This window comes from Pseudorasbora parva, chromosome 1 (genome assembly GCF_024679245.1).
Source record: "Pseudorasbora parva isolate DD20220531a chromosome 1, ASM2467924v1, whole genome shotgun sequence".
In the NCBI taxonomy this organism is placed as follows: domain Eukaryota; kingdom Metazoa; phylum Chordata; class Actinopteri; order Cypriniformes; family Gobionidae; genus Pseudorasbora; species Pseudorasbora parva.
In genome coordinates, this window is record NC_090172.1 from 3,872,758 (window position 1) to 3,892,968 (window position 20,211).

At 39.2% G+C, this 20,211-nt stretch overlaps 1 protein-coding gene across 8 annotated transcripts in view; it reads right to left on the minus strand.

The window, feature by feature from the left end:
• Positions 1-165: 165 nt before the first annotated feature.
• myo9aa (myosin IXAa) overlaps positions 166-20,211 on the minus strand; it is a 244,333-nt gene continuing 224,287 nt past the window's right edge. For 4 of the 8 annotated variants that reach the window (XM_067455363.1, XM_067455282.1, XM_067455111.1 and 1 more), the window contains 8 exons: positions 19,901-20,029; positions 19,001-19,106; positions 16,422-16,553; positions 16,178-16,301; positions 12,923-12,976; positions 11,364-11,575; positions 7,730-7,872; positions 167-2,306 (listed from right to left, as the gene is read on the minus strand). In XM_067455363.1, coding sequence (XP_067311464.1) covers positions 1,876-2,306; positions 7,730-7,872; positions 11,364-11,575; positions 12,923-12,976; positions 16,178-16,301; positions 16,422-16,553; positions 19,001-19,106; positions 19,901-20,029 — 1,331 coding nt within the window. In that variant the 3' untranslated portion in view covers positions 167-1,875. Of the gene's footprint in view, positions 2,307-7,729; positions 7,873-11,363; positions 11,576-12,922; positions 12,977-16,177; positions 16,302-16,421; positions 16,554-19,000; positions 19,107-19,900; positions 20,030-20,211 lie in introns of all 8 variants that reach the window. The other 4 variants (XM_067455438.1, XM_067455027.1, XM_067455599.1 and 1 more) reach the window with 2 other exon arrangements.

The following is a 20,211-nucleotide window of genomic DNA, read 5'->3' on the forward strand; positions in this document are numbered from 1 at the left end:
CAAGGTTTCATATTTGGCAGCCGTTTTGTGATAAGAGTGATTTTGTGACAAATGTATTAATTTGTTACAGGAGAATGCATAAATTAAATTGAACGTGTCAACCGGTGGCAACTTTTGATATTACGCCTAAATAAAAAAACTCAATTTTTGTGATAACTTCAAATTTGGAACACAACTTGGTTAGACATTTGATTTTATAGCAATTTTAGAGTATTATTTTGTAAAATAGTACAGTACATTTGCTTTACAGTAAACTTATTTTACACTTCCATTTCAGCAATAATCTTTGCTGAATGTCTGTTTAAAAGGAGACCAACCTTAGTTCTGCCTTCCAAAGCAATCATGAGCTATTTTCAGTTTGGAAAGTGCATTTTCACACATATTGTCAAAAGGGGGGGTGATAGTTGAGGAGTTGAACGTGAAGAAACAAACCGGTCTTTCAAGCTCATCGGAACAAGTCAGCAGGTCTCAGGTCTTTCATGTAACAAACCAGTTCTCATTTGTTCAAAATGTGTAATTTATTTTACAACCCTTGACTTTTTTCTCTCTCTTTCATAAGAAATATTTGTTCAACACAGAAGACAAATCTGAGGCCAGACGGCTGTTTGCTCAATCCTGCAGGCGGCGTGACCAGTGTCAGCTAAATAACAGAATATAAATTAACAGTCTTGATTCTGAGATCGACGTACACTCACTCCATCACATGCAGAAACCCTTCACACCCCATGTTAGAATCACAGTTTAACATGAGGGTGACAATAATTCATCCTAAAGTTGCAGAATCCATAGAAATAAGAGATGGTCTATTTTGCTGGTGGCACAATTTTGTTCATTTCGCAATTAGTAACTAGTGATGGAAATGCTAATATCAAACAAACAGCAGTTGAATAAGAGAGGCATGTCGAATCCAAATGCACTTCTGTGGATTATTATAGTCAGGTTTTTTAATAATTAAATATTTAGAAAAAGAATACGGCATATCGCACTTTATATACAGGCGGAAGAGACCATTTGGTAATATATTAAGTCATTTTCTGGCAAGAGGTAATTCATGTTTGCAGGACATGAATGATCCTAAGAGTTATGGAAAAAATAACGCTAATTATATTTAAAAAACAAAAACAAGTAACATCAAATCTTGCAACTCTGTGGCTTTGTGATTTAACACTGGTTTTCTTTGATTGAGGCAGAAAAAGAACAGGAATGGGAAAGTCTGAATGGATTCAAACGACTTGACGTAATGACTTAATACACTGTGTGGTGATTGTGGAAGACGTCCGAGTCTTCGTTCAGCGTCGGGATCCTCTGGCGTTATAACACCAGTTAGCTTGGTCCCTTTAATGGCATCATTTCCCTCCAAGCATGACACAAAAAGCAGCGCAAACACATCCAGAGGTTCTCATACGACACACACTCACACACAACGTCCTCACTTCTCTCTCCAACTCATTCAAGATATAATATATGAATTCAACAACCCAGCAGTCACTGGTGCTCTGGCTTTGTACACTATAATATATTTATATAGATTTATATATTCCATGTAAATAAAACATATTAAATAGGCTGGGGGGGTCGGCAAATACATGGCAGAGAAAGCTGCTCGCATGGTTCTACACTGTAAACGTTAAAGCAGCTTGAATTCATGGAGTTCATGGCTTCGTCTCCCACATTTGGACCGGAGTTACAACGGAACTGCCGATCAAAAGGAGAACTTTCCGTTTCGGAACGGTTCAGCATTCCCTTTGCCCTGCTCTCTCTCCTCCTGCTTTTTCTGTCAACATGGCACTTAAGGACTATAATGCAGCAAACGTGAACTCGAGTGAGCTTTGCAGGGAGGGACGAGCTCTTCTCCGTGGATGAATCTCGCGGTCTTCATACCATGAACTCGTTGCTGCCGTACACTACGACCTGCTGGGGCGGTAAATCCGGATCTTTTTTCCGCCCCCCGCCCGTCGGAGGTTCGGGGTGTCTCTGAGGTGAGCTTTTGGTGCCCTGCAGACGCTGTTTGCCTTTTTCTGGGTTGAAGGTTCCTCGGCTGGAGAACTGCGGTCGCTCCTCTTCGTCCTGCTCCGGCTGGTCCAGGCTGTCAGGTGGGCTGGATGGATATAAGTGGGTTGAAGGCAATTTGGACCGCAAGCGTAATTTATGAGTTTGTGCGGCTGGTTGCATGTAGGAAGACGACACAGAGGAGATGGTAGAACTGGAATCCATGGAGTCCAGGGATTCAGGCTGTCTTCGCAGAACTCGCCTGATCTTCCCCTCAGACTTCTTGGGCCTCGAGATGGTCAGCGCTGGGCCTCGCTCTGTTGAGAGTCAAAAGAAAATGGTATATAAATGAACACCACCAATGAAAGATGTGCTGGAATAGCTCCAGCAACTTAAAGCGCCAGTGCTCCTAACTTCATTTGAAAATAACACCATTTGAAGAAAGCTTTTATGAGCTACTTCCAGACTGATCTCATGAAATGGCGTATGTATGACAATTCGTATGCCATTTTGGCGTGCTATAAAGATGCATAATCGCTTTTTAGCATGTTTATCAACGCCGCTTCATTCTACCCCCCTACACTGCCCCTACCCCTAAACCTACCCATCACACACACACACACAAAGCCCCTAAACCTACCCATCACACACACACACACAGCCCCTAAACCTACCCATCACACACACACACAGCCCCTAAACCTACCCATCACACACACACACACAGCCCCTAAACCTACCCACCCATCACACACACACAGCCCCTAAACCTACCCATCACACACAGCCCCTAAACCTACCCATCACACACACACACACACAGCCCCTAAACCTACCCATCACACACACACACACACACAGCCCCTAAACCTACCCATCACACACACACACTAAACCTACCCATCACACACACACACAGCCCCTAAACCTACCCATCACACACACACACACACACACACACACACACACACACACACAGCCCCTAAACCTACCCATCACACACACACACACACAGCCCCTAAACCTACCCATCACACACACACACACACACAGCCCCTAAACCTACTCATCACACACACACAAACACACACACAGCCCCTAAACCTACCCATCACACACACACACACACACACACACACAGCCCCTAAACCTACCCATCACAAGAAACATTCTGCATTTTTACATTTAAAAAAAAAAAAAAAATGTTTAGTATGTTTATAAATCCATTTACCTTGTGGACACACATATTCAGACACATTTTGAACGCGCAACAAACTCTTCCCTAAACCTACCCATTTGTGTATAATTAAAAATTATAACAGGCAGATACGACTGCAGGCACAATTTATTCAGAAAGTACAAATACTCCAAGTGTTCCAAACGATTGATTTGTGTGAAGAAAATCCCCAAAAGCGATCAGAAGGTCGAGTCCATCCGCCAAAGATTACTAATAAATTTCAAATATTGCCGCTGGAAGAAACGTCAGGTCAGCTTTGACAGCATTGGCTCTCGTGTGTCTCGTGACCAATTGCGTCATTACGTCAGCTTTGATTGTAAAATGCCATTGGCTCTCGTGTGTCTCGTGACCAATTGCGTCATTACGTCAGCTTTGATTGTAAAATGCCATTGGCTCTCGTGTGTCTCGTGACCGATCGCGTCATTCTAACTGTCGTCTCGTGTATCATTTGAATCAGAAATATTAACGGGTGCGTGTGTTCTGTTCACAAAGGGGCGCGATAATCATTTCAACGACTAAAACATTAATATCAACTCTGTTCTTCACAATGCAACATGAGTTAATACCTTTATACTGTTATTTGGTCCGTTTTTGCAATAAATACATGTGAAAGTATATTTATATGCCCGTTACGTGTTTTATATTGTTGAGAGTGGGTAGGTTTAGGATAGGAGTGGAGTTAGTTGCTCCAAAATATAAAATTAGGCTATAAATATTAATTCTGTGAGATCAGGTTGGCGGAATCACACGGCATAGACATACACGCGGATAGCTCAAAATGCGTACAGATAACACGACACTTGCCTTTAGAAAATGGCGTGTATGTTTACGCAGTCATGTCATGTTGGCTACTTCATACTTCACTACACAAAAACGTTGTTTTTAAACCTTAAGATTTTATAATGTTTAATATTATTTCAAAAAGTGAAACGTGAAAAATAGTATGACAGGAAATGGCTAATATTCTCCTCTGCCGCCATCTACTGGTTATAGTGGTCATGTCTTTTATTTTGAAATAAGTGTTTTCTATAAAATGTTGGATTTCCTACATTGTGTTTGGTTTTACACAAGTGGGGACAATCTCAGAAGAATGAACAAATTATCTTTTTAATAATTGCATTAAAATATACACCAGCAACTTAAAGTAGAGGTCTTCACGGGGCACCCGAGACCCGTGGACCCGGGATCCGACCCGGGACCCGTACGGGTTCGGGTCTATTTTTTAAATGGTCAGCCGGGTCCGGGTCGGGTCCTAATCTATTACTTCGGTTCCCTGGTCTGTTAATGTTGTAGCCTATGTAATACGTCAATCGGACTGGGAGAACACCTGGCCGTGAGAGTCAGCGCGGCTTGTGTGTTTTGTGTAACTTACAAATTGCTAAATTAGGATAAGAAAAGTGTGAGCCGGGAAATGAGGTTTAGAAATACACAACAACAACAAAAACACAAGCGCTCTCTCTCTCTCTCTCTCTCTCTCTCTCTCTCTCTCTCGCGCGCGCTCTCTCAGCCGTTTAGAAAGCGGGCAGATTTAATGCATGCGCGCGGTAATAATGTACTCAAGAATATATTTCAAATCAGCAACAAGACCTCAGGTGAACTGTCACATAAATGTTTTCTGTGATGCTCAAATTGCGTAAAAAAAGGCTCATATTTCAGGTTGCTCCAGCTGACGCGCGAGTGCAGTCTCAAGCGCGTGTCATGTTTCTATGGCGACCCGAGCTTCCGCAGACCGCAGTGACTGTAATGACTTATGAATAATATGAATGAACCGTCTTGTTTAATCTTAAAGTTCTGCTAGTCAGACTTAGAGAGATTATGGCAAATAAATAATGGTAACGCAAGCGGCCATGGCACTAAACGAGCAATAGTTATTAGTTCAAAAGGGCAAACAGTCAAAGTTATTATGCGAATTAACTCATAAATCCGTCACTGTGAAATAAAATTGTCTTTTACAGCTGAAATGAGTGAATTAAGCATGCTTGGAACAATTAATGAGGAATATTGTAATACATCACAATCAAGGTACAAGGGAGACAACGGCTATATCGTTAGGTAGGCTGACTGAGACAAAGTTATTTTTCGCAGCTTGTTCATTAACTTGTTAACAGCAGTAACGTTATATTGTGTAATATGAGACAATCGGGTCCAGTCGCGTCTGTGTCTTCCCGGCGGGTTCGGTTCCAGCTATCAAATAATAGACGGGTCCATGTCGGTTCCGGGTAATATATTTTTGGCATTTTTCGGATCTGCACGGGTCCGGGTCCAGTTTTTGAAATAATAGACGGGTCCGGGTCGGGTCTGTGTTGAACATTGCGGGTCTCTTCGGGTTCGGGTGCGAATTTTTGGACCCGTGAAGACCTCTAACTTAAAGTACCATTGCTCTAACTTAATTTGAAAATAACACCATTTGAAGAAAGCTTTTATGAGCTACTTCATAATATGCGTCCCTAAAGACTTCATTTGAACAACTTTAAAAAGATTTTCTCAATATTTAGATTCCAGATTTTCAAATAGTTCGGCCAAATGTCCTATTCTAACAAACTATACATCAATGAAAAGCTTATTTATTCAGCTTTCATATGATGATCTCAATTTTAAAAAATTGACCTGTATATGGTTTTGTGGTTCTAGGTCAAATTTATGTATTAAATGTTTTAGAGGAGTAATGGAATATAATTACAGTTATATTATAATTAATTTATACATGACTATATTAATACAACAGCATTTGATATGAATGTATACAACATTTCTTCCCAAACAGTTCATTTTACTATAGTATATTCATGAGTTGTGGAGTGTCATCTGTTTGTTTCCGCATCGATGTTGTTTTATCTGGCTTTGAGCTAGTTTAAATCACTGACTCATGAGTTTATAGTAGAGATGAGGAATTCTGTGCTGAATTTAAACGCGTCTGCTCCGCTCTATGTGCTCTGGGTGCGCTCGCGGTTATTGGGCTGCACTTCAAATGACTTTCGTTACGCTTTTGGAGCGTCAGCCATTTGATGTTTCTCATACAGTGCAAACGACAGTGCATAATCAAAGAGAGTTGGGTAACATTGTAGTCACTGTCTGAAACCCTGATTCAGTCAATCTCTAATGGCAAGTTGGGGCTATTTATATACTATTTTCTGGACTATAAGTCACTCCGGAGGATAAGTCGCATCAGTCAAAAATTGCGTCATGAAGAGGGAAAAAAACATATAAGTCGCACTGGACTATGAGTCGCATTAGGTCAGAAGCGCGCACCCGCTCACTGTGCATAATGGAGCAGAAAGACCGTTTGAAGTGAGTGAGAAACTTGTGAGGGACTGGGGAAAAGCAGAGGTTATTTTAACTGTAAAGAAAACAAAGAAAGCTAATCGTGGACTGAAAGCAAGATGGCCAGAGCTGGAGGAACGAGTCCACAGATTGAGCGCTCTGCCGGGAGAGACTCACAGGGAGAGACAAACGCTGCCAGTGTGAATCGTTCTCGGCTGCATATTTTACTGCATGCAGTTTGTAATTTGCATTTTGTTTGTGTTCAGTCTTTCTCAGTTGTTGTCTTTAAGTTAACATTTCAGTTAACAATTTTTTCTGTTTTCAGTTAATTTTTTCAGGGGTAGGCTACAGAAGCAGCATAGAGCGCCCTCTCGCGGCTGTAGACGTAGCTACACGTTTATTCTTGTCAGTCAGTATGAATTACATTTTATATATAAGTCGCACCCGACCGGGACCAGCCAAACAATGAAAAAAAATTGCGACTTATAGTCCGGAAAATACGATAATGTGCTTTATTTTTATTGCTGTCTAAATCCAGAATGTCAGTTTTTCTCCCACCACCCGCGTACAAATCCCCGGCCGATTACCTCCTGTTTTTAGACAAACATTAAGGTCGTGTGGTGATTTAATTGCCGTCTGAATCCACATCTGAGTTTTAAAAATTAACTGTTTATATCCTTTTTGACCCCTGTGGAGCACCGTATTGTTGCGTTTCCCTGTAATTTGGATGCATTTTAAAGATCTAGCCTACACTTTTATTACCTAAATGCTGGAAAGAATTCAATAATAATCTTTCATCACTGTTCAAAAGAGAAAGAAAGAAAAATACATGTAAACATTTGAAATGAGGCATTATTACGACTAATTAATGTTAAATTTGCAGTATTCCGCTCATTTCCACATTTTTTAAATTACATTTTATTCCAAGCATATAATTTTATTTGTAATGCACTTTATATTAAACAAAATCTCAAAGTGCTACAGAATTAAAACAATAAATAAATAAATAAATAAATAAAATGTAAAATAATGACATTTTTACGTGAGTACGTGTACGTGAGCGGCGTTCCCAGGTGCGCATGATCACAAAACTCGCTCCTTCACCGTCAGTAAATCGGCATCCGAATGCACGAGTTTTATCACTGAGCTGGCATGCAAATGTATTTTTACAGACGTCCACATGATAAACAATTACCGTCCGAATATTGCCTATGTTAGCAATGTGACGTACTAGTTACTCACCAGAGAAGTCAGAAGTGGCTCCCTCAGAGTCCACGTTCAGGTTTTCAGAGCTGTCTGCTGTGCCTATAGAGGCCTCGGACTCCAGAGTCTCATCATCGGACGCCCGCGGCTCCAGAGCAAGCATCTCAAAGGTCAACTCCTCCCTGTGAGGAGACCAAACAAATCTCAGGCTATGGCTGCGTTCATGAAGGAATACTAGTGCACTGTCTACGGCTACCACACACTAACTCACAGTATATCCTCTAGGTATTCAAGAGGGCTGGAACGGTTCAATTGACTCATGGTTCGGTTTGCATCACGGTTTTAGGTACGGTTCAGGGTAGGGCTGTCATTTTTGAGAAAAATCCAATTCGAATGGATATCAAATATCAAGCAATGTATTTGAATATATTTGAATATCTACGCTCTTCAGTGGCGAAGGCGCGCTGTATATCACGTCATATAATTAAGGAAGCACACTCAAAAGTAATCCGGTCAGGTCGTTTACATGGTGAAATTTTTCGTTTGATCGGTTCATGAAAAGGTTTATCCCACCCATCTCAAAACGATTACAATTTCATTCGGTTTGGGCAATTTTTATTCCGATTGAGGTGTTTATGGAGCATTTTCATTCAGATTGGACTTTTAAACCGATTACAGTGCTCCATGTAAACGCACCCGACTGCAAAAAATTTCGCTACATGGCACTTTAAAAACCGTATCGTTTATTTATAGTTCGATTACAGATATTTCATGTCATGTTCAAATGCATATCCGAATATCTAATAAAAAGTGACAGCCCTAGTTCAGGATGTGCTGTGTTCAGGGTAATTAGGATATTTGTCAAATAAAAATACACAACAGCATAAATGCATACAATAATAGAGCAATGATGCATAGAAAATAAACAGTGCAGGTTTTTTAGGTGTCTAACAGTAGTTTTCAGGTACAGAAATTGAATAAACTAATAAAATATAAAACAACTTTGCATATTATAATCTTCACTGTATAAATTATATAAATATGAATCATTATTGAACTTAAGAAATCTATTTAGTCCAGAGTGATTTCTGTGCCATTTGTGGTTTGATTAACATTAAAAACAGGAAAAACGTATTTCCCTTTAAGAGATAATGCACAGATCCAGTACACACTACACATGAACACACATCTTTATGGACTTTCTCAGCTGTTTATGTTTTACTCCAGACATAATCTACTATGCTTGCTAGGATAATCGCCAAGACGGGCTTGTTGACATTTTTTGTGTGAATTTGTCCGTTTAAGTGCAAGACTCTATATTTGTTCACAAACACAAACACACCTTTTTTCAACTTAGATCTATAGGAAAAGTAAAACACTTGAAATTGATCTTGAAATTGTGATTCATGCAATAATTTCCTCTCGATTGGATTATTGTAACTCCCTGTACGCTGGCGTACCTCAATCTACGATGTCTTGGTTACAGATGGTCCAAAATTCAGCAGCCAGATTGTTAACAGGAACTGAGAAAAGGGATTGCATCTCCCCTGTCCTTGCCTCTCTGCATTGGCTACCATTGGCAATTTTTTTGCGTACAGGGCATGATGCAATTCGCATTGTATTTGTGATCTTATTACACCACACACAGCGTCTAGGTCACTAAGATCTTGTGATCAGTTACTTTTATCTGTACATGCTGTAAATCATAAGGTGAGCGAGCTTTCTCTGAAGTCGCCCCAAAGCTCAAAGCTCTGGAACCGTCTACCTTTAAACATCAGGGTCTCTTCATCACTGGATGCTTTTAAATCCAGTTTAAGACTTCTTTTCACTCCCTAGTGTTCGAGTGATGCTGTGTATGTACTTTATAGTAGCTGTGTTCTATGTTCTATGTAAACCCGTCTCCGGCGCAATAACTCCGATCTTTCAAGTATTCATACTCTAGTGTAATTGACGCGCCATCCTAAATAAACGCGTCTCTTGCGTGATACCCAGAAATTTCCTGTAAAATCTAATATGATTTCTGACCAGTAAGGTTGCCAGAATAATAATCATACACGGTGTGTTAATAGGCCAGAGGAGAACTGGCACCCCAACTGAGTCTGGTTTCTCCAAGGTTTATTTTTCTCCATCACGCCCTGATGGAGTTTTGGTTCCTTTGGTCGCCTTTGGCTTGGCTTGCTCAGTTGGGGACACTAAAAATATGATTAAAGTTATTCAACTAAATATACAAATAAAATGAATTAATTATGTCTTATGTAATTCTATAAACTATAATACTGATCTGCCGACATTGTCACTCTATGATAAATTAAAATAAGCTGATAACATTACTGTTTTCTCCAGTACGACTGTACAGCCAAATCTAATTTTGTTGCAATATTATCCTGTTTGACACTGAAGCTGCTTTAAACAATCGGCATTGTAAAAGCGCTATATAAATAAAGTTGATTGATTGATAATGTATTGTACGTATATACATTTAGATTGTTTTTGATACTACTGTTTTTTTTTTTCCTACTCCTTTTCTCTTTATCTTACGGTTGCATTTTTTTTGTATTGTAAAGCACTTTGGATCAACCACGGTTGTTAAACTTGTGCTCTATAAATAAACACACACATAGGGGGACTTTCCATAGACGTAAAGGTTTTTATACTTTTTTTATACCCCCCCCCCCCCCCCACACACACACCTTGCTCTCTAATGTTTAAATTGGCAAGGCTTAAATGAGTTTAGTTAAAAAAAATAGCAATGCGTCTGTGTTCATTGCCGCACCCCATGAAGACTGAGCCAGCCGCGCATGAGCAGACACACTCGCATACAAGAGTGACTGTTTTGTCCACACTTTTTGATCATCGCTGGTGTAATGTATTGGGAAGCCAGAATGTGTGTCCATTGACAGAAAGTACATTAGCCTAAATCTGTCTGTCTGTTTTACACGTCATTACAACAAACCACATTATAGATGCGTCGTCAGATTTGAGATGAACCGTGGTGCAAGTGGAGAACCATACACTTTGATTATTTACACCCCTGGTATTCATATGCCGTAATAGTATGATGATATGCTATTCACCCTCAATATCCAAGTTCATGCGACCAATGAGAGACGCTAACATCATCATGTATATATTTTCCATTTTAAATGTCTGTGGAGGAGCTCTGACCTCATATGAGGTACCATTTGAAAGCTTAGGGTCTCTACTTTCTGGAGATATGCATCACTTTGGCATTTGTTTTAGACCAAGTAATGTATTTACACTAAATTGCTCTGGTACCATTTCCGCCTGGATTTGGCCTACCCAAATTGAAAAGCCTCCCATACACACATACAGTGGTCTAGGTTCAAAATGTTGGTGTTATTTTACAGGAAACCCTTTGAAGTTACATAAAACACTGCTAAAAGTGATAAACATGTAAATGTAGGTTGTCTAAGCTGTAATATTTTGCTACATTTTTTGGGGGGTTATTACAGCTCAGACAACCTATACTTACATGTTTGTTTATCACTTTTAGCAATGTTTTATGTAACTTTAAAGGGTTTCCTGAAAACCAAATGACACCAAAATCTTGAACTTAGACCACTGCATGTGTGTATGGGAAGCTTTTCAATTTGGGTAGGCCAAATCCAGGCGGAAATCACAAAAATGGTCCCAGATCTTAAGCGACTCTTACTTCTCTTTCTGCAGACTCTCGATTTGTTCGGTCAGCACTTTCTCTTCCTGCTGCATGGCCACCTGCTGCTGCTCCGAGACGTCCGGCTCTTTGCTGGCTTTTCTCTCGTCCTCGTCTCCGCTCTCCTGCATCAGCTCCGGGACGATTGGGGAGCGGGGACTCACTGGAGGCGATGGTGTGTGATACTTCACCCTGTGTATCTGGCTCTTACTCTGTCAAATGCAACAACACACACCAATGATTGGCAGCGCTCGAGCTTATACGAAGATGTAAAGAAGTTTTGCTATTAGCTATGATTGCAGAAAGCGTTTGGCAGTTTCATTTAGGGTTGGGTATCGTCTGGGTTTTTTCGATAAGGAGAGAGGTGGATGACATTAAAGAATGGCTTTTTATTAAAAAAAATATTTTACCATCTTGAAGGTTCAGCTTTATTTTGCTAAAATATGACCATATTATCTGACTAAATATTTTAGAACGCATCGCCTTATTGTTTCCATGTGTCATGCTTCTCACGTGACACGCTGCAGCCACAATAGCGCTGTAGGCCAATCCCAGATGTATTTTTTTTTTGTTAACTATATCATGAACTATCTGGTATTCTGATTTTCAAATATGTGTAAGTGAATGCGTTCTCATAATGATCATGTTAGTTGATCTATAATGCGCGATGGGTGCCACCATGTTAAGTTTGCGCCTAAGAGAATCGGATCTGTCGGATTTAAATCACGTCTCACGAAACACATGAAAGTAAGTGACCAGTGAAGTGAGAGAAGAGTAAACTATATAGTTACTTATAAAATGTGTATCTGATATGAATAAGACATGTAGTCAAATTATAACTGTCTGAAAGGATTGTTATTGCCGCTTTTATAGACATCAGTGTGTGTTTTTTGCAAGTGTTTATGTGCATTTAAAGTTCTGAAACCTAAAATGAACATAATGTGGTTGAAAACACTGAATCGTGGTGATGAGCGCTGAGCACGTTTGTCTCTGGATCAGCGCCGGCCAAAGCCCGAAAGCACGTTTGGATTTAAGTGGGCGGCACCGACATGAGGAACCAAAATCTGCGTTCTGATTCGGTCTGGTACATACCGGTTATATAGAAAGCGGTGCGATATTTGCACCGGGTTTCAGTACCCAACCCTAGTTTCATTCTAGAGACTCTCTTTCAGACTACAGACACAGGGTCCAAAATGAACGCTTCTGTCCCAAGAACAAATGATTCATTAGGCTGTTTGTTATCGTTATCATCATATCAGCAAGAGTCAAACATTCTTACACTATGATTGGTCATTGGTAAGATTGATTTCCAAAAGCAAATTCCCGTTTGGTTAATGATGTTCATTTTGGAGCCTGGATGGACAACACACTCACTTCAGCCCAAAGCTTTTACCTTTCTGAATGAATTCGACTGCTCATTACCAGAGAAAGCAAGTAAAAAGAGTGTAAAATGGAGTGAGTGCAACACAAATGCGTCTGCATGTCGTGATAATGTAGACAGACGGACCCCACAGTGCTGGGACTTACGGTAACAGAGTACACACACAGTAAATACCTACCGCCGCAGCACTGCGGGTTATGCTCATAAATCTAACAGCGATTATTACGGGTTTCTGGATTAGAGAGGAAAGGGGAGGGAGAGGAGAGACGGGGTTAGTGTCAAGACAGAGCTCACGTGGGTGATTTACACAAGCAGGACATGATCCTGGAACAACATCTAATTCTTTAGCACCAGTGACGGTCCTGGGATTGACATGAGAGTCTAGAGCAGATGTTTTCAAACTGGGGTCCGGGGACCCGAAAAGAAGGTCCCTCATAAAGGTGCATCATATTTGGGGGTCCTTGGCATCATAAAGTTTGAAAACCCCTGTTTTAGAGGTACATATTTTTTTTTTAGTACATGTTGTTTTAGTACAATCTTTTGTGCTTTTGAGGATATGTAAGGAATAATAACTCCGCTTCGCATCGTGACCGCACCTCGGTTGTGCATTATTTTTCTAATAATGCAACGGCTCGGAGTCAATTATTCCGCTTATACTACGGTTACCACACCTCAAGACATCGATCCGATTACATATTTAAAGGGATTCGTCCGGTTTTTGTACTTAAATTGCTTTTGTGAGTAGGACTATTTCTTCTGCGTCTCATCCAACGGCTCTTTTGCTACGTCCGAAACGCCATTTTTGAGCTGGTAAAGAAGGCTTGAGCTGTTGATAGCATTCTACTGCAGTTATTAATGAAGTTATTATAAAGGGCGAGAGAGAGAGAGAGAGAGAGAGAGAGAGAGAGAGAGAGAGAGATAGAGAGAGAGAGAGAGAGAGAGAGAGAGGAGAGAGAGAGAGAGAGAGAGAGAGAGAGAGAGAGAGAGAGAGAGAGAGAGAGAGAGAGAATTCTGGATGCACCTTAAATCAAGTCCCACAGAATCGCTACATTTAAAAGCGTTACAAACCCAAGAACTGAACCCCGAAAAAAGTCCCCTCAGTCAGCTGGTCCTGAGACTTACTAACCAGACTAACTCTACTAACACACACCAGTCTCAGACCAGCACTGCTTCTCACACTCACATCAGAACAAACCAAATTACCAAACAATTGAAGAATACATATCTGGAACATTGGGATCAGGAAACTAAAACACAAAGTAAATTACAATTTTATCAAACTCTAAAATTAAATTATGAATTGGAAAAATATCTCCAGAGTGTCAGAGACACAAAGCAGAGATGGATCCTGACCAAGTACAGGCTCAGTGAGCACAGTCTGGCCATCGAGACGGGCAGACACAGAAAGAGCTGGTTACCCAGAGAGCAAAGGGTGTGTGTTCACTGTAGGAGAGGAGACATTGAGACAGAGACACACTTCCTCCTTCACTGTCACAAATACATTTCTATAAGAGACCTCTACTTTAATAAATTTAGTACATTAATAAATAACTTTACAGCCATGACTGAAATAGAACAAATAAATATAATACTAGGAGAGGGACAGACAGCGGCACTGGCTGCGAGATACGTGTGTGCGTGTCACAGCCTGAGAGACAGCAGGTGAGTGTGTGTGTAATGTGTGTAATGCATCTGACCTCAGTGTGTGTCCCTACTGTCCACCACAGTGACCCCCTGAATGTGTGATTGTGTGTATATGTTAAAACACTGTGGTATCAAATGTTCTAATTTGTTACACCGGTTATTTAAGGTCAAGTTATGTTATACGGTGTTGTAATATTTTCTTTCTTATTACTATCAATTATTATTATTTATGTCAATGTGTATTATTATTTATGTAATTCGCTTTGGCAATATTGTATTTTTACATTCATGCCAATAAAGCAATCTTGAATTGAATTGAAGAGAGAGAGAGAGAGAGAGAGAGAGAGAGAGAGAGAGAGAGAGAGAGAGAGAGAGAGAGAGAGAGAGAGAGAGAGAGAGACAGAGAGAGAGAGAGAGAGAGAGAGAGAGAGAGAGAGAGAGAGAGAGAGAGAGAGAGAGAGAGAGAGAGCTTGTGTGAGTTAGGTTATACCTGTGCGTCTCTAACAGCGCGGTTATTACCTTGCTAGTGAAAAAAAAGTGAAGCCTTTAAGTTGCTTTATGTTTTTTTTTTTTGTCCTATAATTTCCGTTATTACAGTTAACTATGAGAAGTGATATGGAACTGTAATGCGGTCAAGAGAGCTACCTGGAACTAAGTTCGCTGTGCGTTTCCCAGAAAATAATTGCACACCACAGAACGTTCATCAGCCAATCAGATTTAAGCATTCAACGGCCCTGTAGTATAAATAGCCATAATCCATTGAACAAAGGTATTGCTTTTCATGTTGCTAAGATGGCCAATTACACGCTGCAGTGTTTTTTAAGTGTCTCTACACTGTAATAAATGATCGTGATTTTAACGGTAAAAGACTGTAAAAATGCTACGGTTAAAACAGTCAACTGGTTAACAGAAAGTGTCCGTACTATATAACTGTAATAGATCTGACCTTGCATTTAATGTTATTTTACAGTGAAATACCGTTAAATTTACCATTTTTGGAAGTGAAAAAGAACAAGTCGTTGTGCGATTTACAGTGAAAAAACGTAAATTGACATTCCCAGAATTCCCTGCATGACACTTCACATTTGGTGTATTTTCTTTGAAATAACTGTCCTTTTTTTCTAATCAGTTATGTACATTATGGACATTGCATGTTTAAATTTTCATGTGGGTTATCATGACGGTGTTTAGTAATAATAATAATAATGCATTTTATTTAATGGCGCCTTTCATGACACCCAAGGTCACCTCACAATAAAAATACAGATCACTACACAAACACACAACAAACACTCCGCATATACAGAAAAAGTGCAGTCAAGACTCAATAAAACACATTATAAAAAAGCCTGTATAAAAAGATACGTCTTAAGACGCGTTTTAAAGGTCAATAAACAATCACTGTTACAAACATCAGGAGGAAGATTGAGATTTTAGATTTAGTGTTAGAGTTAAACATATAACTGGGGTTGGAGATCCAATGCATCAACCTGTCATTTCTCTCTGATTTTTGGGGTAGGGTTGGTATAAAGTTAGGCATATGATTGTGATAAGAATGTTGTTCCAAGACCAACACTTGTAGGACTGTCCTGCTTCCTGGAGCAACATCATTTATTGGTTATCCCTGTCAAACAAACTAATCATTAACAATCTAAAGTAAGAGGGCAAAAAAAGGCTAGATAAGAATACTCTAGGATGTTGATCCAGAAACATGTCCTGCTTCCTGTGGTTTTAAGACATCTGGGTTATTTGGACGTCTATAGAAATATGAAAAAGACTCAACTCTTACCATGGACCTGCGGATGAACGTTAGTCGGCTCTTGGCTTTGTTCTCAGCAAACTCCAGAGTGTTGATGTCCTTCAGCCTGGCCTTGTACTTATTCATCTGCTCGCAAATGATCAGCTCGACACACCTTTAAAAAAACCCAGTGTGTTATGGCAAAAATCAATGCTTTTAACGCTGTCAATGTACTAGTATTGTAAAATGTTAGTATCAGCACTAAGCTAGTAAGTAAGTAAGAGCTGTCCATTACGCTGTGGTTTTCCCGATGTCCTGAACGCTCCGCAGAGGGTCGATAGTGTCAGGGCAGCGCAGGATACAGGGAGCGAATACGATAGCCAGCGCATTAGCAGACATACGGTTCGTTTCCTCCTGCAAAGCAATCCTGTAGGCGGCAGAAAGAAGGCTCAGAACCAGGGATGTTTCTACACTGCAAAAAAATGCCTTTGTCTTTTTTCTTTTCCAAACATCTAACACTTCTTAAAACAAGAAGTATCTACTAGACCAGCCAAAGTGTTCAAAAATGCTGTGAAATCATTAAACTTCACATGACCCTACAAGAGTGATTCCTGAAAGGCTTTCTGCAAAAACCCAAACACCTTTTAAAGAAGAAAAAAATCATCCACTGACTTTCAAAGCTGCGACAGAAACGACTTTTTACTTCCAGGATCTTGATAGTAGAGATGCACTGATCATGATTTTACATGGCCGATTCCGATACCGATTTAATTTTAAGGAACAAACAATAAAGAAAGAAAGTATACATGAACAAGATGTTTATTTGGTATTTAATAGGCCAATTTTGGCTTTTGGCCAATTAAAACAAGTTTGCAATCTGAAAGTAATAGGAAATTAAATTAGGTTGAACCTATTTAAAAATTAACATTACTAACTTTAACATATGCATATTCTGCAATCCAAACAACACAATCAACACACATTCAACGATCCAAACTAAGAATTTACTTAAAAATTAAATTCAGTTTAAAGAAAAAAAAGTCTTTACCAGTTAAATTAAAATAAATAATTAAATTGAATAAGTGCAGGAAAGCGGCTCTTATCGTATTTGTGTGCCAGCACACCAACGGCTGTTCGCTTCTTGGTATCTGTGCTTCAGACAGGTAGCTCTGCATTTCCAGTCCTGCTCGCATATTGCAAAACACTTCCACACAAGTGACATGTTCGCATATGATTACAATATAAGTGTATGTGGATTGTGCAAGCGGGCGCACTTCTGGAAAAATCGGCGGAAAGAAGAAAAAAAAAACGTCCGGTTGCCGGTCGCGCGCTAGAAGCGAAAACCATCCGGTTCCGATTTTGGGCCGGTCAACCGGTGCATCCCTACTTGATAGAAATGTAGTGGAGTAAAAAGTGCAATATTTGTCTTTCAAATGTAGTGAAGTTAAAGTCATACATTTCCAGAAAAAATAATACTTGAGTAATCTACAGATACTCAAAAAGTGTACTCAAGTAAATGTGCTTAGTTACTGTCCACCTCTGCTAGTGGGGCAATAACAGCCTTCACACACAAAAATCTAGTGCCAGGTATGCGCTCATTGGCACCCCTCCCACACTGATAGCGCTCTAGGTGACCACCTATGCCTAAAAAAGGCTCTGCTCAAACAACACAAACACAATTGACATTTTCAGCACTGAAAGTCAACATTCTGCACAAAAAGTGAGAGAACATATTTGATCTGTAGTCTGCTATGCATAGATATCCATAAAAAGGCTAGATGTCTCGTGCGCGCTGTTGGCCAATGGAGGTCGCCGTCCGCAACTTGCGGCCATCTTGTCACAGGCAGCTCGCTCACTCGTAACAGTGTGTTTTAATGGTGCATGTACTTTTAAATAACCATAACTTGCTCAATTTTCAACCGATTTTCAAACTGTTTTGTTTGTTATAAATGTCAGAGATGTAGTTATGACACTACATACTTATGAATAATTATAACCATGGACTTAAATATGAAAGTAACATTGAACAGAACAGATAGGTGCAATGAATATACATACACACACGGTATTTATGTTAAATCAATATATAGGCTACTAAAACTGTGTACCATGAGAAATTATATATATTTATACACATATACAGCTCTGAATTTTTTTCCAGAGCTAGCTATATATATATATATATATATATCACTAAGAATATCACTAAGAATAAGAATATCACTATTATAATATATATATATATATATATATATATATATATATATATATATATATATATATATATATATATATATATTTTTTTTTTTTTTAATTATACAAAAAAAACATGCAAACTAAGTTTATTTTAACTAGACAAAAGATTGGTTGTCATAAAATCATTATTGGAGTCAATAAAACCTATATAATTGAACAGCTCGATTGGGTCTCAGCCCCCTTGATAACGTGCATGTAAGTTATACACAAGCTGCACGATTAAGTCGTTTATCGAAACGAAAAGCTGCAATTTCAGTGTGTTAAAGCATCCAGATTTGTAGCCATGTTAATAACGTTTGTAAGAAACCAAACCATTTGTAAATCCGTCAAGATTTCAGCGAGATAAGAGTATTTATGTTCATACAGATCACTCATCTTAAATCAGGTTCCACAGAGCCCGACAGAAAGCTTGCCTGTGACAAGATGGTCGCTGGTGATGACGAGGGTGACTCCGCCGTAAGATATCTAGTCCTTATTATGGATATCTATGCTGCTATGTGCCGTGGGATTTTAGGCCACTGAGATTTGGCTGTGGGCGGGGCTATACAAACACAACCGAGACTACCGTGTCTCATCAGGGTGTAATAGTTAAAAACATTACTTTTGGTGGTTTCTCACCTGACCAAATGGAAAATAAGGCGCTCCAGCGTGTTGAGATGAGTTCTGCTGAGCTGGTCGATTACAGAGTAAACCCCTCGAATCACTTCCTTTTTGTCCTGGAGACCTGAGAAGACATTACCATCTGTGTTCAAACATTATGCCTCTATAAATGTCCAGTTTATCTAAAGCATCTGTGGACGGATATATAAAACGTACACAAATCTATACATTTAAAATTGTGAAGCGTTCGATATTATTTTATTATTTATTGGTTTATTGATTTATCATCTATTTCAAAACCACCTTGAGTCCAAAACCTAAAGGTAGTTAATTGAGAAACTATGTAAACACAACTTTAGGGATTTTTGATTTTGTTATAATTTGACAGCATCATCGATAAAATCTCACATTTTTATACTACGAAAAGTGAAATGGCTAAGTGACCCGGGGATGATTTTAATCTATGCAGAAACAAAACAACAAATAAAAGCAAAACAAAATCGAATAAATCAGTACTAATGGTTTATTTATTTATTGTTTGTTTTGGCACACATTAAAATCAGTACTAGTGGACAATGTGGTAAATTATTTTGATGTGTCCATATCAAAATAAATGATCATATGCTACATTGTCCACTAGAATCGAATTGAATGTGCCAAAACAAAACAAAAATTTAAATAATTAATAAATTAAAATAAATGATCATGTGCTGCATTGTCCACTAGAATCGAATTGAATGTGCCAAAACAAAACAAAAATTTAAATAATTAATAAATTAAAATAAATGATCATGTGCTGCATTGTCCACTAGTACTGACTTTAATGTGTCCCAAAACAAAAGAACAAGGAGAAGCAAACCGGACACTAAATCTGTATTCGCTATATGAATGTGAATGCTAAAGCAATAATCTGCTCACCCATGGCCCGCAGGAACTCCTCATAGAGTTCAAAGGTCATCAGAGGATTAGGCAAGTCGCGTAACCACTGCTTGAAAACACTGCCAATGACATTTATATTGTAGTCGTCCAGATTCATGCCGTTTACATCTGAGGGAAGAAAATAAGAGATATTACACTGTAGATACAGATACGATAGAGAGTTAGTAATATTAAAATTCAGCATTATTATTACTAACTAAATATTCTGTAATGATTTGACTCAGGGCAAGACTGGTGAGGATTCCCCTCCTCCATATTAGGCTTTTTTTTTCTTTTTTTCTGACGAACGT